Below are 21,087 nucleotides of genomic sequence, written 5' to 3' on the forward strand. Positions count from 1 at the left end.
GGCAAGATAACAGCATTAAAAAAATAACTGCAAGCACAGCCATTCTCGGCTTCCATATAATTCAAATTTATAAAGTATATATTTTTCATTAGTTACATAATTTGAAATAATCAGCTTGTTCAACAATCAAGTTGATGTGATATGTGAACTGGATTGATCTCGATTCATTGAACCTCATAAACTCCTCATTCCTCTGTGTGGAAAAGGTTTGGTTGGATCACAAAATCTTCCTGATTCTAAATAGTGTTAAAGAAGTCCATATGAAAATGGATTTATAATACAAGACTGTGCTCACAAACAGAGCAACAAGAGCAACCTAATGTGACACATCCACAATTTCAGTGTTGGTAGGAAGTTAAAAGAGTTTCCTGGTTGCTGAGAAACATTAGGTGGATGCTGTTCAATTTCCATATATATATTTCCTGTGCAATTCACTAGAGCTTTATGCACATCTCCTACACAGTATGAGGCTTTGTTTTCTAAATGAGAGTCTCAGTTTCTAATTCCACATAGTTAACATAGGGGGTCAGACAGAAGGTGAGTAATTAGGACAAGACTGCTGCTGGAAAGCACGCAGTAGACTTTCATCATCATTTCTCCTACTGAGCTGCAGGAATAATATTTGCGAATATGAGTGTGTGCTGGACTGTCTGTGGGTTTTACAGGTCATTATGTACACAGGCAAGTGCACAAAAACAATTTGGAGTTTATGGCTCCCTCTGAAAAGCATTGTTGTTCAAGTGATGGTTCGTGTTGGGGAACTGAGACGTGACAGGAATGATGGTTTAGTATTGTTTCAAATAACCGTCTTGACTCAGCAGTTTGTCTTAACCTGTCAAAATGTTGCTTCACATTTTATACAAGATTAATAAAGAATATTACAAAGCATGAGGCTTGTTTTTTATGTTAGTCTGGCGGCTAAAAGCTGTCAGGTTGCATGCATCTGCATTAATGTGCTTTATGTGTCACGACTCGCAATGGGATACACTGACAGTTATAGGTGTTAATATTTTGGAACTGTGCTTGGCAATTCATCATTTTACCACTTAGTACTCTGAGATGTAATGGTTTATATCAAATTAATATATCCACTGAATGTTGTGTCTGCAGTATGGCCTAATTGAATGCTCTTCTTCGGCTGTCTAACAACTATGAAAGAGGCTTTGATGATATTATCTTGACTGGGTGTCAGCTTCCATTCAGCTCAAAGTGTTCGCCTGCTAAACCGCGCTGTTACTGTATTGGATACATTTGTCCCACAAGTTAATGTCCAATGAAAGCAACCAGCGTTCATTTAAGTGAGGCACCATTAATTTGCTCTGAAACCTTGCAGAAAGGATCGATTTGTTGCATGAGGTTTGTTCACAAGTAAAACAGATGTTAAAGAGCCACAGAGGTTTGTTTAGTGTTCAGTTTTGTTTAGCTGTCATCCTGCCAGGGTGGAGATTTTAAAATAAAGTCCAATTAATTTTAATTAAAAATATGATGATGATTTCAACCAGCTGCACTTTTATGTTCACACCAAAAACCTCATGAAAATCAAATGAAAAATGAGCATCAGTTTTTTTAATTAGAAAGGGCTTATTAAGCAGGAGAAGCCACTACTGATCAAATGTCAATATCTGTCTCTTTATGTCTATAAATTATTGCTTTTCAAGTGTCAAAGAGTCAATTACTCTTAACAGGCAAAATAAACTTCTCCTGACTTTAAACTGCTCAGATCTTGCAGTGTTTTACCTTCAGACACATTAGAAAATCATATTTTGACATTTTTTAGTTAGTAGAGGTGACACAATTAGTCAGTTAATCAATTAGTCAACAGACAGAAAATTAATCAGCAACTACCTTGATAAGATTCATTGTTTTAATGTCAGACTACACGGTTTCAGCTTCTCCAACACAAGGACTCACAGCTTTTCTTGGTTTTAAAGCGCTGCAAATCTGTAAAATCTCTTTGGGTTTTCGACTGTTGGTCAGACTAAACAAGGCATTTTCTGTCTCCAGAAACTGACAAATATGGCATGACAAACCCAAATTCAAGCTCTAAAACAATGTTACGAAACAGGAAAAAGAAAGAAAATGAATGATTATTCTTTCATTTAATCATTCATTCACCTGCAGGCAGACCTCCTGACTCTAATTATGTTCTGCGCCCCAATTTTTTTAAACCAAATCTATGCCCTTAGGCTGTAAAGTTTTGAATCCTGGGACTGAGCCTCCTTTCTGGCAGCAGGTTCAAAGGCTCATGGGAGTTTGTGGAGCTGTCACACCACTGGATCAGGTGATTCACTGGAGAGAAATGTGACACATTAGTAAAAACACAGAGGGCTTAACTGAGGCTGGAGCTGTGAGCCAGGTACCATTTGGTGGAGGAGGATTCCCACGCAAACACTGGATAATGTTTTTTTCGCCTTTTTCTTTCTCTCCTCTTTATCCTCCTGCTTTTCTGTCTATCTCATATTATGGTCCTGCATTTCTTCCTCTTACTTTACATTTCTCCTCATCCTCTGGTTTTTTCTCTTTCCAGCATTAAGGCCGTGGATGTCAGAGTTCTCCCAACCAGGAGTGAAGGATTTCTCCCAGCTGGCCCTCGACCTGAGTAGAAACCAGCTTGTTGTAGGAGCAAGGTGACAACACTTAAAACAGTGTTCAGTCAACATTTGTTGGCAGAATAACGATGTTTGTAAGAATGTAACAGTAGAGATAAATTAAAGGAAAATAGAGACAATACAGGATCTTTTTTTTCGTGCATGACAACACTACAAAAAACAACCTAAATACACCAAGAGCAAGAGTTAAATTCATAACCAGCCTATTAAACTGTCTGCTGCTTTAACTGCAACTTGAAAAATCTCTTTTACAGAAATTTCCTCTTCAGACTGAGTTTGAGCAACGCCTCCCTTATACAGGTAAGAGTTAGCCAAGCCAAGCGCTTATGTTAACCTAGAGTGAAATGATATGTTTAAGATTTTAGTTCATTTTATGTTTTTTATACACTAAAAATTACAATTTATAGAAATGACCTTATTTATAATGCTTTTATGTCAAGTTTTGTATCCTGAATTTCCTTAAATTTACCTTATAGGGACCCTGTGGAGTTAGGAGACCTAACAAAAATGAACAAAAGTAAATTTGTTTGAATTTTTGAAAACTGCCTTTTTTTAAATCCAATTTTAGTTTGTAGCAGTCTTCTTCTTCCCTGCCCGACACGACATGTCTTTTTTCACATTTCCATAATGTATGTAAATGTGCTTTGTGCTGTTAATATTCATCAAACTAAAGTCCTAAAACTGATGTGTTTTTTCCCCCTCAGGCAACAGAATGGGCACCGGATGAAGATACCAGGCGTTCTTGCCAGAGCAAGGGGAAATCAGAGGTAGTGTGCTGTTTCCAAATGTATTGATTCATTGGATGGCCAACTGAAGTGGCTGTTTATATTTTATCAATGAAAGAACATTAATTCTGATGAAACAGTAAAACTGACTTGCATTTGTCTGCAGGAGGAGTGTCAAAACTACATCCGGGTTTTGTTGATCAGTGGGAGGACGCTCTTCACATGCGGGACCAATGCTTTCACACCTGTCTGCATAACCAGGCAGGTTGGTACCAGGGGTGTTGGCTGGACTGTTAACCATCAGGGGCTGAGCCCAGATTCTTCTCCATCAAAAAAACTTTTAAAAACATACTTCTAAATAGACTGTGTCCATGTGTTTTTTCCTCGCATGTGAGATGCTACACATTGCTTAAAAATGTGAAAATTGGAAAAGGAAGAAGGGTTTGGATTTGATTTACCATATAATCTGTACATGAATATACCAGCCACTTGAATGTCTCAAACCAAAATGAGCCTCATATCAGATACCTACTGGCTACAACTTTATGTTCTATCTGAATCACCTTTATTGGCCAAGTATATGAACACATACAAGGAAAATACACTTAATACCCTTTATTAAATTCCTGCAAAGTCTTCACTACAAATATATCAGTCTGAACAGACATGGATGTAAACTGCAGCTTAACTGGTTATACAACTGTGAAGCATTATTTCTAGTTTGATTAATGGATTAATTGCTCAGACAATATAATGTCAGAAAATAGTTTTGAAAAAGGCACATTACAAATTCACAGATCCCAAGGTGTCATTTGATGTCTTTAAATGTCTTCTTTTGTCCAACCAAAATCCAAAAATATTCAATTAGCAGTACATGACACAAAACAGCAAATGTGCGGCATTTGTTCTTCATAAAGAACTTCATTAATTGACTATCAAAACAGTTTTTTTTAATTAAACTTCTGGTGATCAAATATTTGATTAACTGTCTCATCATTTGAGTGCTGAAAAGAGGTTTTTCTTTGCAATATATGCTAATGAAAAAGTGGTTTTGGTGGCTTTATGATCTCAAAAAATGTTGGTATAAATACTAGATGTATATGGAGAGATTAATTGTCTTGATTTGCTTAATCTCTGCTTTTTGAGTTGAACATTTTTTGCATCAGCTCTGTATGTTTGGGGAATGCTATTAGCTCATAATTAATCATTCTGTCCTGACAAACCAATTTAAAGATTTGTATTTATTGTGCATTCAGTTATATTTACATCCCTTTTCATTCTTTCTGTCAGATTGGTAATATCAGTCAGGTATTGGACACAGTGAACGGTGCTGCCCGATGTCCCTATGACCCTCGCCACAACTCCACCGCCATGGTAACGGAGAAGGGCGAGTTGTATGCCGCCACGGTGATCGACTTCTCCGGACGTGACCCTGTCATCTACAGGAGCCTGGGGAACATGCCGCCACTGCGCACTGCCCAGTACAACTCTAAATGGCTCAACGGTAAACAGAGCACCACACTGGTTTGTCATTACAATTGAACTTTTCCGCCTCGTATTGACCACAGTATCTTTTCTTCTCTCCCCTCGTGTGTCTTCTAGAGCCTCATTTTGTGTCTGTTTATGAGATTGGTCGCTTTGCGTACTTCTTCCTGCGGGAAACTGCTGTTGAAAATGACTGTGGGAAGATGGTGTTCTCTCGTGTGGCCCGGGTGTGTAAGAATGATATGGGTGGTCGTTTCCTTTTGGAGGACACCTGGACCACCTTCATGAAGGCTCGACTCAACTGCTCCCGCTCAGGAGAAATCCCCTTCTACTACAATGAGCTGCAGAGCACTTTCTACTTACCAGAGCAGGACCTGATCTATGGCATCTTCACCACTAATGTGTGAGTAATGTGTGGTAGTTAATATCTACCAGTTTTTTTAGCAAAATTCCTTCGAAATCTGACTGTGATTAAATCCTCCCTGTCTCCTTTAGCAACAGCATATCAGCTTCTGCTGTCTGTGCCTTCAACCTGAGCTCCATCACTCAGGCCTTCAATGGACCTTTCCGCTACCAGGAGAACCCCCGCACTGCCTGGCTCTCCACCCCAAATCCCATTCCCAATTTTCAGGTAACTCTCATGTATAGATTCTGAAAACAATATTCCAAACTGCATCCACATAGCTGTTTTTCTTTGACACCATGTTGTTGATAGCTGTGAATGTTAGACAGACACTCAATTTTGTCCTTCCACAATTTCCCAAACTTTTCTTCAAGGCAAAGTAAAAGAATTTCTTATATCCATGAATCAGTATAGCTTAGCACACAAGGGAAATTCTATCTTAGCTCCATCAAATATATCTCCTAACAACAACTGACAACCTGACGTTAAACCCTCCCTCCTGCATCCTCAGTGTGGCACTCTGGAGGAAGGCGGTCCTGGGGGGAACCTGACAGAGCGCAGCCTCCAGGATGCCCAGCGACTCTTCCTGATGAACGACGTGGTCCAGCCGGTGACTGTCAACCCCCTCCTCACCCAGGACAACCTGCGCCTCTCCAAGCTGGTGGTGGACATCGTGCAGGGCAAAGACACCCTCTACCATGTCATGTACATCGGCACCGGTGAGCAAGAGGGGAGAGAGCTGGGGCCGACTTTGGCCAAAAATAAAATAGATTCAATTAGTTTCCTGAAGAAAATTAGTTTGTGAATTATTAGTTTGACCACCTTTTTATCTGCTGCAACAGACTAATGTTTTTTTTAAAAAATGAATCCAGATTATTTTCAGTCCAGTTCTTTTCTCCTTGTTCGGCTTGTCCAATCAGAATACGGCACCATCCTGAAGACTCTTTCCACGACCAATAAAAGCCTTCATGGCTGCTACCTGGAGGAGCTCAGGATCCTCCCTGAAGGGCAAATTGGACCAATCAAGAGCCTACAAATCCTCCACAGTGACAGGTCTTTGTTTGTGGGGCTTGATGACCGACTGGTGAAGATCCCATTAGAGCGCTGCTCCAGCTATCCAACCGAACGGTACGATCCTTATCGACCTCATGCCTGCAATAACAAATATGACGTCAACTTTACCCAAAACTTTTGGTTTCAAAGCGGTTTCTCTTTGTGAAAAACAAGAGGCTGTCACATAATGAATAGAGGATTTGTAGACCTGTTTTATAATTGATATGAATACAAGGAAACTATTAGTGATTGCTTTTGGAAATCCAAATCTGCAGTCGATCATTTAGTAAAAGTTGCAGTTTAAATCTGGGAGAGTGCTCAGTCTGTCGTCTTGCTGCTGCTGGCAGTGAGTGTGCAAATGTACTTGCTCAACTTGAAAATACTTAAAAAGATTTATGAACTGGGTGCCATTAAAGAAACAAACACATGTGGGTGTCCAAGTCTGAAAGGCCCGCTATAAACGCTGACAAAGATGATTATATTAAAGGCTTCGTTTACTTTCCCTGATGAGAAACTGCTTTTGAACTGCCAGTCCATATTTTGGCAAGGTTTAGACATTACTTAAGCAGGCTATTAATGAATTTCTTGACAATGAATGCACTACTAGACTATGTTGACAAGTTTCTGAAGTATAAATATAGTTTCTCATTATTTATCAGCTCTGCTACTTGAAACAGATATGAAGTCCTTTCATACAGACAAAACACAATTATTGACTTAAAACACTGAATATTTCATTCTTAGACAATCCTGCTGACTTTTGACTGTAGAAATGTGTAGAAAACTAACTCACTCCAAACTCATATTAGTCATTGCATGGAAGCTCGGGACCCTTATTGTGGCTGGGATCACAAACAGAAGCGCTGCACGACCATTGAGGACAGCTCCAACATGAACCAGTGGACCCAAAACATCACAGAATGTCCAGTAAGACACACACGCAAACAAACACAATTAGTTGAATGTATTGGTATTATACTATAGAATATAGTATGATTTTCCTGAGGTTATTGTTCCACATAAAAAAATTGCCAAGAGCATTCATTCGATTTAGGCAAATATGATTTCTTCATGTGCATTTTTCCCTCTCAAATCCTCTCTGTAGGTGAGGAACCTGACCCAGGATGGCGGTTTTGGCCCTTGGGCTACATGGCAACCCTGCAACCACGATGACGGTGAGGGCTCCGTCAGCAGCTGTGTGTGTCGATCCCGCTCGTGTGACGGACCCGTGGCCCGGTGTGGTGGGGTCGATTGTAAAGGCCCAACCATCCAGGTGGCAAACTGTTCCAGGTACACGCTCTTACACAGAGCATAACATACAGTATATATTATGTGGATATTCAATATCTCAACAATAACCCTTAAATATAACCAAAACAGAGACATGTAGTGTGAAAACAACAAAGAGTAAACTACATTATGTCACTATCAATTACTCTAAGCTGCTAGTATTCTGTACTTCATAAAAGAGCAAAACTGGCCTATTAACATCGTTTTTTAAGTCCCTCTTAAATGTAAATTTGTTTTCCCCTTATTCCCTGTACTTCCTTCCTTGTTCCTACTGGGGTACGTTGGGTGTTTTGTATTTACTCTTTGTTTTCCTCCTCAGCTGTAAGTGGGGTTGATGGAGGAGGCGAGTGACCATCAAGAGAGTTTTATTTGAACCTTTGAATACTTTGTACTTTTACTTCTTTGCATGAATAGCTAGATTTGAGGACACACTAAACAACACAAAACATTGATTACAAGCTGCTTGAGTCCAGAGATGTGCAGCACATGTTTTATTAAATGTTGATTTCAGGGATCATACATTTCTCTCATGGATTCATAAGTCACGTGTAATAGTATTTGCATTTCCAGTCTCATGTTCTGTTCCTAAGGAATGGTGGCTGGACTCCCTGGTCTTCATGGGGCCAGTGCAGCAGCAGCTGTGGTATCGGTTTCGAAGTGAGGCAGCGGTCCTGCAACAACCCCTCGCCTCGCCACGGTGGTCGAATCTGTGTAGGCCAGGGTCGAGAGGAGAGGTGAGGAGGGGTGTGAAGATGAAATCATCATTGCTAGGAACATCATCATCAGCTATTATTACAGCAAGATGAAACATCATCACTTTATTATGAGTAGAAACCTTGCTAGGTGCTGAGAAGAGAGATATTCTTGAAACTTTTAGGCTCCCTAGCCAATAAAAAAATATTCTTTGATAAAACCAGACACCAAGTCTAACTGAGGTCTTTGTGTTTCCAGGCTGTGCAATGAGAAAAAGCCATGCCCCCTGCCAGTGTTGTGGACAGCATGGGGACCCTGGGCTCACTGCAGCGCTGAGTGTGGAGGAGGGGTCCACTCCAGAACCAGAACCTGTCAGAATGGAAACAGCTGTCCTGGATGTGCCACGGTACTGTGCTGCTTGTATAGCAGATTTATTAATTAATTTACTAATTTTCTTTCTTTCTGACCTGATCTCATTCCACCAGACTTTTACTTATATGGCTGATTTATCTACTGTTAAAATGACCACAAAACACTACTGTCACCAGTAAGTCATGGCCTTTTAACACAGGATGAGTTTCAATACTTTAAATGGAACATTCCTGCCATATTTATTTAAATCAGTCCTACTCCTCCTTGTTTATTTTTCTCTATAATGAAGAAATAATTTGCACATTTTGTGTGGAATAACAGATGCTTAAAGAGTAACTTAACATCTCCTGAAAATCTGCAAAAAAACTCCTTTAATTTCTCATCTTGATCAACAATAAGACATTGCAATTTAGTAAAAAAAATATGATTTCTATTTTATTTAGTGTTTATACTATTTATTATAACTTATGGATTTAGTAGATAAAGCAAAACATGCAGTAGAGCAGACAGCTGTGATACAGTGATGGGTTTAGACTTTTCATCTGCAGTAATAGTGATAGGCTTCATCCATCCTGTTTTTCAGGAGTATAAGGCCTGCAACCTGGAGGCCTGCCCTGAGGTGCGCCGCAACACCCCTTGGACACCCTGGATGCCAGTCAACGTCAGTCAAGATGGGTCACGGCAAGAGCAGAGATTCAGGTACACCTGTCGGGCGCTGCTACCCGACCCCCAGCAGCTTCAGCTGGGCAAGAAGAAGTTGGAGACCCGGTTCTGCCCCAATGACGGATCTGGAGCCTGCCAGACTGACTGTGAGTACTGGAAATGAGCCGGGACACACATGAGACTTGTTTGTCACGGTTAGAGATCAATAGAGTTATGATGTCAGAGTCTGAGTCAAAGCAATAATAGGATTGATGCCAGATATACACACACTGCATGCATAACATAGAGCTGGACCAACATCTCTGATAAAAAAATTCATGACCTCTATCACTTCTATCAAACAGTTATGACCACTGTACAGAACACAAATAATGATAATGATGTGGATCAAGGAGTCTTGTGCAGACAGAGTTTCATGAAGAGAAAGAGGCAGATCTGAAGTCCACTGTCTGTCTCCATGTTATAAAGAAAGTGTCAGGTCTGTAATAAGCTAGCAGCAATGTAATGGGACTCTTGATATCAATATTTCAGAGCTTCAGTCACACTCTGTAATAGCAGTTCCAAAATGCTTTCAGCTTGACAATAAGCCAGGAGATTGAAAAAAAAATCCAAATCATCATTGCATGGCATGAGCTGGAAGCCTGGAGTCACATTCTCCTCCAAAAAGAGATGCATGATTTATAAACTTCTTCTGAAACATCCTGTAGATGCTTTCTGATTCTCTGTCCATTATAGCGTGTATGAGGGACCTAACAACTTTCTCACCTTTCTCTCTGCAGTATTGTTAGCAAGCTGCAAATGTAGCCATGTTTTCCTCTTCTTGTCAGTCGCCAGCAGGAGTCTTTGATTGTTACCGTGGAAACACAGCTGGTGTGGTGATTACCTGCTAGACTGCAGGTGTATCCAGATGCCACCCTAACCTGGGGATAGGGTGGCAAATTAGACCCATCTAATATACTGTATTTATCTGTCTGGACTTTATACAGTTCTGCTTGTGCCATAGCTCCGTGTTTGCCACAGTAAACACAGCTGGTTTCATCAAAAGCAGAACGTAGTCAAAGTGTCAGTGTGTTTATGGCCATCAATCAGCAGATTGATTAAACATCATTGAACTGTTATGGGGATGCAAATGTCCACTACCTCCATCCCTTTAGAGACCTGCAGGCTTTTACTTTCTCCCATGGAATCTGGATTGTTTCATGCAAAAATATTTTTTTTACTCAATAGGTAAAGAAAAATAGGTAAAGCTGACGTGGTGAAAATGTCATCTTGTTTCATCCCAAGTTGTGTGGCTGCTGTCGACCTCTCGCCTCTAGGAAAAAAAGTCTGAATGAAATGTTTCTGCTGGCCTCAGCTGAAGCCTCGGGAGGCACTCCTGATTCATATGTTAATAATTTGTGATTGTGGGTGCAAATGTGTGTGTGGGTGTATGGAGAAAACTATTTCATTTTTCAAAGTGACCCACATTACACCTTGCTAATTAATGTTTCATAAGAGGTTTTCTGTCTGCTGAGTTTGGCAAAAAAAAAAAGATAAAATTCTGCAGTTTTTGTTTGAACTTAAGAAACTGAGCATTTCACTCATTCAGCAGGTTGTGTCAAAAGATTTTGGGATCAACTTTCACTCTTTTCTTTGATTGAAAGTTGTTTCTTTCTCTGACTCACTGCTCCTGTAAATTGCTTATCATGTGAAAGGGGTTGAAAATAATCATTAATGCTTGTTAATGGTTCTTTTATGTTCTAGTAATGAAAATAACATGTTTTCTGTGTTTTTAAGCTCTGGTTGAAGACTTGGTAAAGACCAGTGGCCGAGCTCTGTCTCAGCCCCAAGGTGCCCGCTGGGGATCCTGGGAAATGTGGTCCAGCTGTTCCCAGCAGTGTTCCAGAGGCTTCCGAACCCGGAAACGTAGCTGCTCAACGGCGGAGGGCAGGACCAACCCGAGTGCCTGCATAGGATCCCCGGTGGAGTATCAGGACTGCAACCCTCAACCGTGCCCAGGTAACAGTGACATTTTGGCTAGTTTGGTCAAAATTAATTGCAAAAGCAGAATATGTACATTATATTACATAAATAAAGTTTCTTATGTGTGTGTGTGTGCTCCAGTGAGTGGGGCCTGGTCTTGCTGGGCCTCATGGTCCCAGTGCTCAGCCAGCTGTGGGGGCGGACACTACCAGCGGACCCGGACATGCAGCAACCCGCCCCCTGCCAACGGAGGAGACATCTGTATAGGCCTGCACACTGAAGAGGCCCTCTGTAATACACATGTTTGCGAAGGTATGACAGCTTATGTAAAACTATCTGAAGACATAATATTCATATCACATCATATCTGCTGCTATGCTGATGACACTCTGCTTTATGACACATTAAAACATAAAGCGGAAAAAAAATTGTGGCATCTGGCTGCATTTAAGCCTTTACCCTTAGGGATATGTAAGAGCTGTAATTTCTACACATTTCCTCTAAAATGGATGTAAACACTCAACCCTCAAATTAAAGATGAAAGGCAACACTTTAACCTCATAGTTGTTGTTTCAATAAAACTGTGATTGAGTCAGAGTGCCAAAACAAAACTGTTCAAATACTCACAGGCTGCACTGTATTTACTGTATTTATGTAAGCCCACTTTACTTTTTTCTCAAATTCAATTAGTGGACCCCATTACATTAATAATATAAACAGACCATCAGATTTATCTGTAGTATAATTAATGAAATAATAATTTGACAAGACACATTAGACAAAGCTGCTTTTTTGGTACAGCCATTGGGGCGCAAAAAGTGGAAATATTCCAATTGTACACACAGTGGTTTTAATTACTTTTAATTTATTTTCACAAAATTATTGTATGTAAATTTGGCCCTTTGTTGTCATTTAAATACATAATTAAAATCATGTAATGTTAAGGTTTTTGCATAATGCTTACTTAAACATTTTGCCTGTGTTAAGCACTTTGTAACTTTGGTTTGTGCTATATAACGTTTGTTGTCATTTATCATAATTGCTACACCATACATACACTCCATTGATTCACTGTGTCTCCCTAGATCAAATAATGGTGTCTGCATGGACACTGATGGGAAATCTCATCCGCACAGCAAGTAGTGAATCAATATTTGTGTTGAGAGGGCAAACAGCATGTTTGTTGGAGCCTATCCCAGCTTGCTTTGGCTTAAAGTCAGAAAATAAACAGAAAAAACAATGAATGAAATAGCCTCAAATTTTACCACCGACACTGACAATAGATGCAACTTGTGTGTACTTCTATTCCTTTGGTCTTTTAGATCAGTGGTTCTCAAACTTTATCATGTCAGGGACCCTAAACTGACACAAATTAGACCACTGACCCCCATTTGATAAGATTTTATTACAGAGAGTGTATGAAAGTTACTTATGGATGGAATTATAGTGAGAATAAATTATTCCCCTTTTTGCTGGGAACCTCCTGGAGCCCCCTCAAGGACCCCCGGACCCCACTTTGAGAACCAATGCTTTAGATAAGTCGAGACATGGGAAGCAAATTGGTGTAATCCACTTCTCATCCATTTTACGGTTTTGTTCAATGAACAAAGTAACCCCAGCAGGCAAACAAAGAGGCTTAAATGTGACTGTTGACTGATGATGACCACTGTGCTGTGGCCAGCATTTCTCAGCCTGCACACTTGGTGACCAACCACACAGAGTCTCTGGTCAGCTGCTTGATTTTGTTACTGGCTGAATGTGCAGTGAAGAGAATTATATTTTGTGTCAAAGTTTCTCATCACAGCTACCTCTTGCTGCCTTTGTCGGGCAGCCAACACGCAACATTCAGTTGACCCCAAATGGAAAATCCTCTCATTAACCACTTTGATTGTGGAAGTTCAGTGACCTCCTCTTAAAATAATCCAATTAAATTCTAGATAAATACCCTTTTTAAAATTGTGTGACTTTCTTTTGAAGTAGAGACATTTAATATTGCTTGGCAGTGACATGCTGGTGCTGCATCTACACTGCAGGAAATAAAAAAGAGGATATTAATGGACACAGAAGCAGATCCAAAAACATAAATTTTCATGCGAAAAATTGATTTCCATCACTGTTTACTGCATCTTATATTCATCTTTATGCAAACATTTATGTCAGCCTATCAATTTTTACGCATTTTTTACAATTTATGGTGCTTCTATTGAAGCTTTGTTTATAAAAATGTTTAAAAACAGGTGGATAGACACAAATGTATTATTTACTGAATTAGAACATAAATTTGAATTTGTAAACTGTCTAGTCAGAAACCCAAAAGCTATTATTATTGTGTCCTTGTATTGTTTGTTTCTCTTTTTCAATCTCAAACATTGATTATTTCTGTCCACTCTTTACTTCGGTCGTCAGGTTGGGGTGAGTGGACAGAGTGGGGGGATTGTGATGAAGGGGGTCTGCAGCATCGCACTCGTCGCTGTGGTGAGGACCAGGAGGCTGAGGCCAGTCTCTGCCAGGGCAACATCACCCAGTCCAGGCCATGCCAGCCTCATGAGGTGCCAGGTAAGCACATCGTCTTACTATCAAACAACAGGAACAAGATTGCTAATACAGTAAATTGCTGCAGACTGTTGCTGATATAAGCTCCAGTTAGATTCACACAAAGGTTTAACGAGACACACTGTAATGCTGACACGTTCACTCTGTGTCTGTAGAAATTAAAAAGATGGATTAATGAACATGTCAGCATTCTGCTTACATCGAGAACAGTGAAGCCTTTGAGAGAAATTCACTGGTCTTGTAATTTTTGTTGTTTGATCTTTTGGAGCTGTAATGATTTTACTGTCTTTCTGTTTTATTTCTGTCCGTCTGTCTCTCTCCAGTTATTTTACCCGGACAGGAGGACCAGGGCTGTGGAAGTATGTCTTTCCGTTCTTTCCCTCCAATCATTATAATTTGTTCCAAACTTGCTCAAACTATATGTGTGCTCCTCAATTCCCAACAGAAAATGTGCAGGCTTTCATGCTTTGCCACTCATGTTGCATCTAAAGCAAATCTATGACACCTTGGTCTCAGAGTTCTCCAGAGTTCATGTTGCAGTGTTACAAAGTTATTGACTTTCTTCTTGGCCTGTTGTGTACCACACAGTTAGTCAAATATTTATTTTTGTTTGGCCCCATGTGGCAAAGTGTGAGGTAGTTATTGGCCATTTGATAAAGTTAGATAGCAGCCAGACAGTGACATTAACTCCCAGTATGATGGAGGTTCTTCCTTTCCCAAACGTCTAGTAGCAGGGCCACAGAATGGTGATGATGTTCAGCAGTATGTATATTAATCTGTACTTCCTAGACCAAAATCTGACATTAACTGTTCAAACTGTGGATATTAAGTGTGGATATGCCCTGCTGTCTTCCTCTCCTCTCCCAACCCTCTTGCTTTTAGCCTTTACCTTGTTCCAGTTGGTAGCTGTGGGTGCAGCCTGTTTCTTTGCAGCAGCCCTGCTGTCAGCGCTGGTCTATTCCAACTGCCACCACCTGAACCGACCATCAGCAGAGTCCGCAGTCATCCACCCCAGCACACCCAACCACCTCACCTACAACAAGCAGGGCAACAGCACGCCAAAGAATGAGAAGTACATCCCCATGGAGTTTAAGGTGGGCTGCTTTAGTTATTTAATTTTGTATGAATTCTTGGTGCAATAAATTCGTGCTTTGATCTTTACATTATACCCTAGATAAAATTGAGGGAGAAACAAGAAAATAAAACAAAAGAACTGAAAAGTGATGCTGTATTTTGTGCTTTCATCTGAGGACGACAACGTTCTTTTTGTCTCTACACTACAGACGCTAAACAAGAACAATCTCCACGTGAACGACGAGACGTGCAACCACTTCCCGTCCCCACTGCCCTCCAGCAACATGTTCACCACCACCTACTACCCTCCCAGCCTGAGCAAGTACGACTTCCACCCAGACTCCCCCTGCAGGACCTACATGCACAGCTGAGAGAAAGCCCAGCTCTAAAAACATACCAACCCCTTTTTATTCGCCTGAATTCCACCCTGAAGTGTTTTGTTATTAAAAAAAAGTACTCAAAGAGTTTGAAGGATTATTTAGTTGGTCAACATAGTCATGGTAAAGTAATAAGGACAAAGTAATGTGAACAAAACACAAAAATCATCCTTGTGTTCCAGGCAATTTTTTAACATATTTGTTTGTGAGATCTTTAAGAGTTGATTCACCTAAATTACACTTAACCTTTATTGGTATCTGGCCATGCAGATAGATTTGATTTTATTTGCCCGGATTATGAGATATCCAATTTTTCTTTTGTGATGCTCACAGAGGTGAAAAAACTGTTTCATTTTTATATTCTGAGAGAACCAAAACTAAAATTTCCATTTACCTCAATTTAATTGAGAATGCTAGAATCCTGGACAAATAAAACCAGAACTATCTCCATGGAGAGGTAGCACTAAAGGTAAGTAAGAGACCTTTTTTTGTAATTTGGGTGAACTGACCCTTTAAGGCTTCAATAGTCATGTCATTTTCATTCCCTTTATGAGGTTCTTGTCAAAGCTGGCAAGCTAATTGTTTGCTTATAGTCTGCAAAATATGGTTACTTTTTTTTGAGGCAGAAGAAGAAATTACTGTTTAATTGGTCGCATAGACACTGAGCCAATCATCAACAAGGAGCTGCGTGTACTCAGGTCGACTGCAGTCCTTTTTTTTTCACTGAAAATTTCAGAAGAGATCTGTGTGCAAGCTACAATAACATGATTGCAGAGGCAGGTGCTAGCACACATCAACCAATGCAAGAGGTATGCAGCAACCGTTAACGCCTGAAGGAAGACCCATTCCTCCACTTCACCCCACCCTGAGGTGCTCCATTTGTGCTCAGGGCAGTGTGACAACAGGGTACAACCCAGAGCTCCAGGGCTTCAACTAGACTTCAGACCTTGTATGAACCTGGGTTTCCACTGGACTGAGAAGAGACTCATCTTTTGACTGTTGTTTTGGGGACTTATTGCATTTTTGGCAGGTGACTTCAGAGGAATCAGTAATACTGCATACTGTTCTATAGGTAGCTTGGACACTTGAAGAATGGGTTGCCATTTGCAATGAAGAAAGTTTTCTGAATAAAGACTGGTATCTATGAGTAAAAACCAGACAAATGATGTGTTGTGAGAAACTTTCACACATTTCTCCCTTCACTTTGTGTGAATGGAGCAAAGAAACGAACAGAGACCTGCAGATTTCTGGCTTATTTGCTTTAATTTTCATGTTTAGCAGAGTCGACAATAGAAAACAACACTGAAGACATTGTTGACAGGCCTCACTTTGTACTGTACATTGTTAAAGATACAGGTTTGCTGACTTTTGTATCTGTATCTGCTGAAACAAAATGATGAATTTGAATTTTAAAACATGGGGCATTTTTTCGCCATTCATACTCCTATTTTCTGGATGTTAGTGCATTAAAGTTAATACACAACAATCACCAAATATACAGTAATACAGCTTTGAGCTAAGAAAGCATTGTGCTTGTATATTTCAGAGCCTGTCACAGCACATGAACATACCATAAATCAGCCAACTGCAGTGCCATGCAATGATAAGGTAACTTTGACAAAAAAAAAAGTAACTTGTCAATATGTGATGGATTAACTTGCTCAAGCAGGTTTCAAGTTTCTACATTTTGTTTTTCATACTGTGCTGACATTAATAGAAGACAATGGCTGCAATGACTTACATTGAGATTTGTTTTTGATAAAACATGCTAAATACCTTGTTTTTCGTCAATTAAGGAATGCAAGGCAAACATGACTTTTTCTGTGGACTATAACTATGTTTATCACTTATGCTTCTAAATACAGGAAATAATGAGCAAATTTGGAAAGAACAAGTCAAAAACACATTTGCATGGATTTACTCTGGGTGCTCCAGTTTCTGCCCACAGTCCAAAAAACATGCAGGTGAGGTGAACTGGCTACTCTAAATTGTCAATAGATGTGAAAGTGAGAGTGAATGGTTGTCTTTCTAGATGTGATACATTTCACATTTCTGTTACTTGTTTCAACAAACTGAGGGCTATGTTTTACATGCGCCTTGTGGTTTACAAATTCTGTAATGTCTGAATAATTTCTGAGAAGTTTCGTGGAAAAAACAATATAATTTGGTGCAAATTATTTATGAGTGTCCTTGATAGAATTGCTCTGTTTACAGTGAATCTAAGTAAATATACATTTTCCTTTATTACTGGAAACTTTATTTCATATATATCTTTTTCATATTTGTTACATGCACACTGTAAATGTGAACATGCTTGCCTGTAGAAAAACTTTTTTGCCTGTTCTGTTTATCTGTTGTACACTGGCTGACAGACTCTTTAGGTTACACTAGAAATTCATTGGAAATTCATTGAGGAGAGGCGTACCGACTGAACGCTATCTCTATTTTACATGCATTTAGTACCAAATTACGTAGTTCTTTCCAAGAAACTTATTGAAAATTTCTTGTAAATTACCATCTCGTAAAATATAGTGTCACCACAAGCTCTACTGCTGAAAAAGCCCAAAATAGTAGGTTATTAAAGCCACTATGTGTAGGATTTGAAGATTGCGGTGACTTGTAGTGGTGGTATCAAAAAAGTCAACCAAACATCCCCAGGAATCTGACAAAATTTCACTGGGAATGTGTCATTTTTCTACCAACATAAACGTACATAAACAAACTACACATAGGGGCTTTAAATAATGTTAAACCTTTAAAACAAGTTCAAATATTTACCATCTAGGTTTTCTGTTACATTCCATGACAGTATTGGTTATATTTAAGTTAGTCTGTGCCGTAAAATGTATATTGCATATCTTGTGTTTCTAAAAATGTAAATACCAAGAAATGAATTCAGGTGTTTCTCACCATTTGCAGTGTTATGTAGCATGAAACAAACAGCCCTGATAATATGTGTTTGGGTGCTTGCATACATGCATGGGTTACCCACTGACACTCTTACATGAATATACAGTACACGTTTGTTTTAACTGTACAAATATGTTTGTATGTATTTGGCCAAGACAATAGAGATATTCATTTAAAAGGGGGCATCCTCACCCTGTGGTGTGACAAAGAAATATACAATATACATATCTATCACAGTTTGTTGATTGGTCACTAAATGGATTTGTTTTGCTCCCAAAAATACACACTTCTTCTGAATATAATTGATGTGAATTTGACGACACACTGCCTTTTGGACACTGTGAACTTTTGGTACTCTATATTTTTGTATAATGTACACTGTAAAAAATCAACATGAATAAATAAATATTGGTGCCAATATCTTGATTTTTCTGTAAATATTATGAAGTGCATTTTCACAGCAAAACTAGAAACTAGCCCATCATTATATTTTGGTATTTTTAATCACAAATCTGAGAAGCACTTAACACTTTCACTGTAGCTTTAAGACTCAAAGATCTAACCTAAATTTTAATTAATTTTAATTTGGACTCATCTTGGTCCAGCATTGCTCTCCTGGCGACTCCCACATGCGTTGCATCAGTGGCAATAAAAAGTCAGACCCTGTCCCCCTACAAAAACATGTTTTTCTGTCATACTGTGGTTGTCTCAGCCACTATAAATGTTAATAATAAATCTGAATTGTGTCACAGTCGAGGCACAAGTCCAAATGCTGAGAAACCACAAAGTATCAGTATTGCGCCTTGTAGCACTTTCTCTATATTTGTTTATGGGAAAATACCAGTGTGTTATTGCTTAACTGATCTTTGATTGTGACACTATGCCTAAATAAAGGTATAAAAACATTCTTAAAGTTAATGTTTAATGAAGAAATAGCATGTTCCTGTACAATTTGAATGATTGGCAACTCACTTCTTTTTAGCTCCACTGTACACTGGAAATAATCCAGGTGCGACATCATGTATCATAGGTTTGACCTACTTTCCAACTCCCAAAAATACACAAACAAAAATAGGCACAAAGATGGAAGGTTCATAGCCAATTCTTTGTCCAGTCAGAAGTAGTTTAAAGTGGATTTTTTTTCCCCTTTTAAGTGGACTGACTGATGCACGAGCAGGAAGCCAATGGTCACAAGGTTGCTCCTCTTTTAGTGACTTCACTCCCTCAGCTTCCCTGGTGTCTTTAATAATAGACATTGCCTGAGAGGATGCAGGTAAATCATCTGTACCTTGAGATCCACCATTTTTGTCCTGTATAGCATGGTGATTACATTTCCATTTTCCTTGTAGGAAGTTCACAAGATGATGAATAATAGAGCAGTGGAAGCACCTGGCAGAGAAAAGGGCAGTTCTGAATGTTCCTTAGATGTAACCTGAAAAACTAAGTTACCTGTGCAGTTTGTTATTAATTTATTCTTTTAGTTATTTATTTCAATCAGTTTGATAGTATTGGGTTTTAGGGTATTACATAGTATTGGTATTATTAAAATCTGCACGCTAACCTTCAAATATCTAACTTTTGGCCCATTTTTTTCCTCTATAGTAAACCCTCAGTCCCTATACTATAAATAGACACAAGGGACCCATGTGGTACATGAAGACTGCCCATGAGGACTCCACTTGTAGCTCTTCTTGGCCCTGTGAGTGACCCACATAACCACTCCTATATGGAGCCCACATGGACATATCTGCTGTCCTATAAATGTCTTCATGTGGGTGATTTCTGCAGAATGTGATGCAGATGTTGTATTAATGCTCTCAGACTAGATTTGTTAGGAATTTCAGAGAAAATCAGATATGTTGCCTGACTGCTCTTACTTTGCTGCAGTCTTTGTTGGATTAATTCTTCTGTGAGATAATAGGCACTGTGGGCTCAGTTCTTGGAAATCCTGCTTTCTATAGTCGAGGCTGTAATCCTGTTTGTGTTTCCCATTGACAGTGGCCAGGTGGTTCAGCAGCACAGCCTAATCACGGCAGTAACAGCCAGTCCCTTTTTAGAAAAGCTGCACCTCAGTGCCAGAACAACACACACTTGTATGATTAAAGGTGTAAAACACTCTTCGATGCAGCATCTGCAACTGTCTTTCTGCATGGATTCAGTCACTCTGAATAGGAAAAGGCACATATAGAAAATGATTGGATTGTAACAACTGTATGCAATTGACTATCATATATATTTTATGGAAGGTGCATTACACTGATCAGATGACATCATATGTTCAATAAAAGACCATTGTCAACCCATCTACAGCCAAATGTTTTAAACCAGTAAGTTCTGACATCATTGCTCTGAACAGACTGCACTCTAGTGTTTATTGTTCATAGCCCGGCGAGCAGCTCTGCTCTGCTATCTGAGAGTTTAGTCTGCTGGTAAAACCACTGGGTCCCCAAAATAGACAACCCTCATGCACTCACGCTCTACATTTATTTATTCATTCATCTGAATTTCTTTTTTCCCTCCCATTTAGCAACAGTAAAAAAAATGGAGCAAAAGTCCATAAATATTACACATGACATAGAGGATGTACTCATTGCTACACACGTACTCAATGCCAGAATTCCTGCCAAATGGTTTTATATTCATTTAATTATTGATGAGGAATGTTTTTTTATGAAAAAGTGTTTTTTAAATGTCTCCCCGCAGTTCTGTAGTTGCTTTTCAAAATTCCTTATCCAATCGTTCAATCTCAAGTCTTTCCTTTACCACATGCAACCGCAGCTACGGCTTTAATCCCAACTTTACCCATCTTGTAACATATACACCTTTAAGTGCTGGGGGTGTAAGTTATGCCTGAGAGGTTTTCTTGCTCTGAGGATTCAGGGCAAGAAAATCATTAATGAACTCTTCCCTGTCAAATT

The 21,087-nt window shown here is 39.4% G+C and overlaps 2 protein-coding genes across 7 annotated transcripts in view; both read left to right on the forward strand.

Moving 5' to 3' along the window:
* LOC122976541 (semaphorin-5B-like) overlaps positions 1–17,210 on the forward strand; it is a 40,561-nt gene extending 23,351 nt beyond the window's left edge. For 2 of the 5 annotated variants that reach the window (XM_044345086.1, XM_044345087.1), the window contains 20 exons: positions 2,528–2,627; positions 2,864–2,909; positions 3,314–3,376; positions 3,501–3,599; positions 4,625–4,838; positions 4,937–5,222; positions 5,315–5,450; positions 5,734–5,941; positions 6,143–6,350; positions 7,085–7,202; positions 7,381–7,565; positions 8,156–8,299; positions 8,517–8,664; positions 9,214–9,439; positions 11,070–11,291; positions 11,397–11,567; positions 13,662–13,811; positions 14,132–14,167; positions 14,691–14,902; positions 15,092–15,256. In XM_044345086.1, coding sequence (XP_044201021.1) covers positions 2,528–2,627; positions 2,864–2,909; positions 3,314–3,376; positions 3,501–3,599; positions 4,625–4,838; positions 4,937–5,222; positions 5,315–5,450; positions 5,734–5,941; positions 6,143–6,350; positions 7,085–7,202; positions 7,381–7,565; positions 8,156–8,299; positions 8,517–8,664; positions 9,214–9,439; positions 11,070–11,291; positions 11,397–11,567; positions 13,662–13,811; positions 14,132–14,167; positions 14,691–14,902; positions 15,092–15,253 — 3,134 coding nt within the window. In that variant the 3' untranslated portion in view covers positions 15,254–15,256. Of the gene's footprint in view, positions 1–2,527; positions 2,628–2,863; positions 2,910–3,313; positions 3,377–3,500; positions 3,600–4,624; positions 4,839–4,936; positions 5,223–5,314; positions 5,451–5,733; positions 5,942–6,142; positions 6,351–7,084; positions 7,203–7,380; positions 7,566–8,155; positions 8,300–8,516; positions 8,665–9,213; positions 9,440–11,069; positions 11,292–11,396; positions 11,568–13,661; positions 13,812–14,131; positions 14,168–14,690; positions 14,903–15,091; positions 16,869–17,124 lie in introns of those variants that run through there. The other 3 variants (XM_044345088.1, XM_044345089.1, XM_044345085.1) reach the window with 3 other exon arrangements.
* The window catches only part of LOC122976543 (voltage-dependent L-type calcium channel subunit beta-4-like), a 35,330-nt gene continuing 31,222 nt past the window's right edge, over positions 16,980–21,087 (forward strand). For both annotated transcript variants that reach the window (XM_044345090.1, XM_044345091.1), the window contains exon 1: positions 16,980–17,223. In XM_044345090.1, coding sequence (XP_044201025.1) covers positions 17,109–17,223 — 115 coding nt within the window. In that variant the 5' untranslated portion in view covers positions 16,980–17,108. The remainder of the gene's footprint in view (positions 17,224–21,087) is intronic.

The sequence above is a fragment of the Thunnus albacares genome, chromosome 24, assembly GCF_914725855.1.
Source record: "Thunnus albacares chromosome 24, fThuAlb1.1, whole genome shotgun sequence".
NCBI classification, from domain to species: domain Eukaryota; kingdom Metazoa; phylum Chordata; class Actinopteri; order Scombriformes; family Scombridae; genus Thunnus; species Thunnus albacares.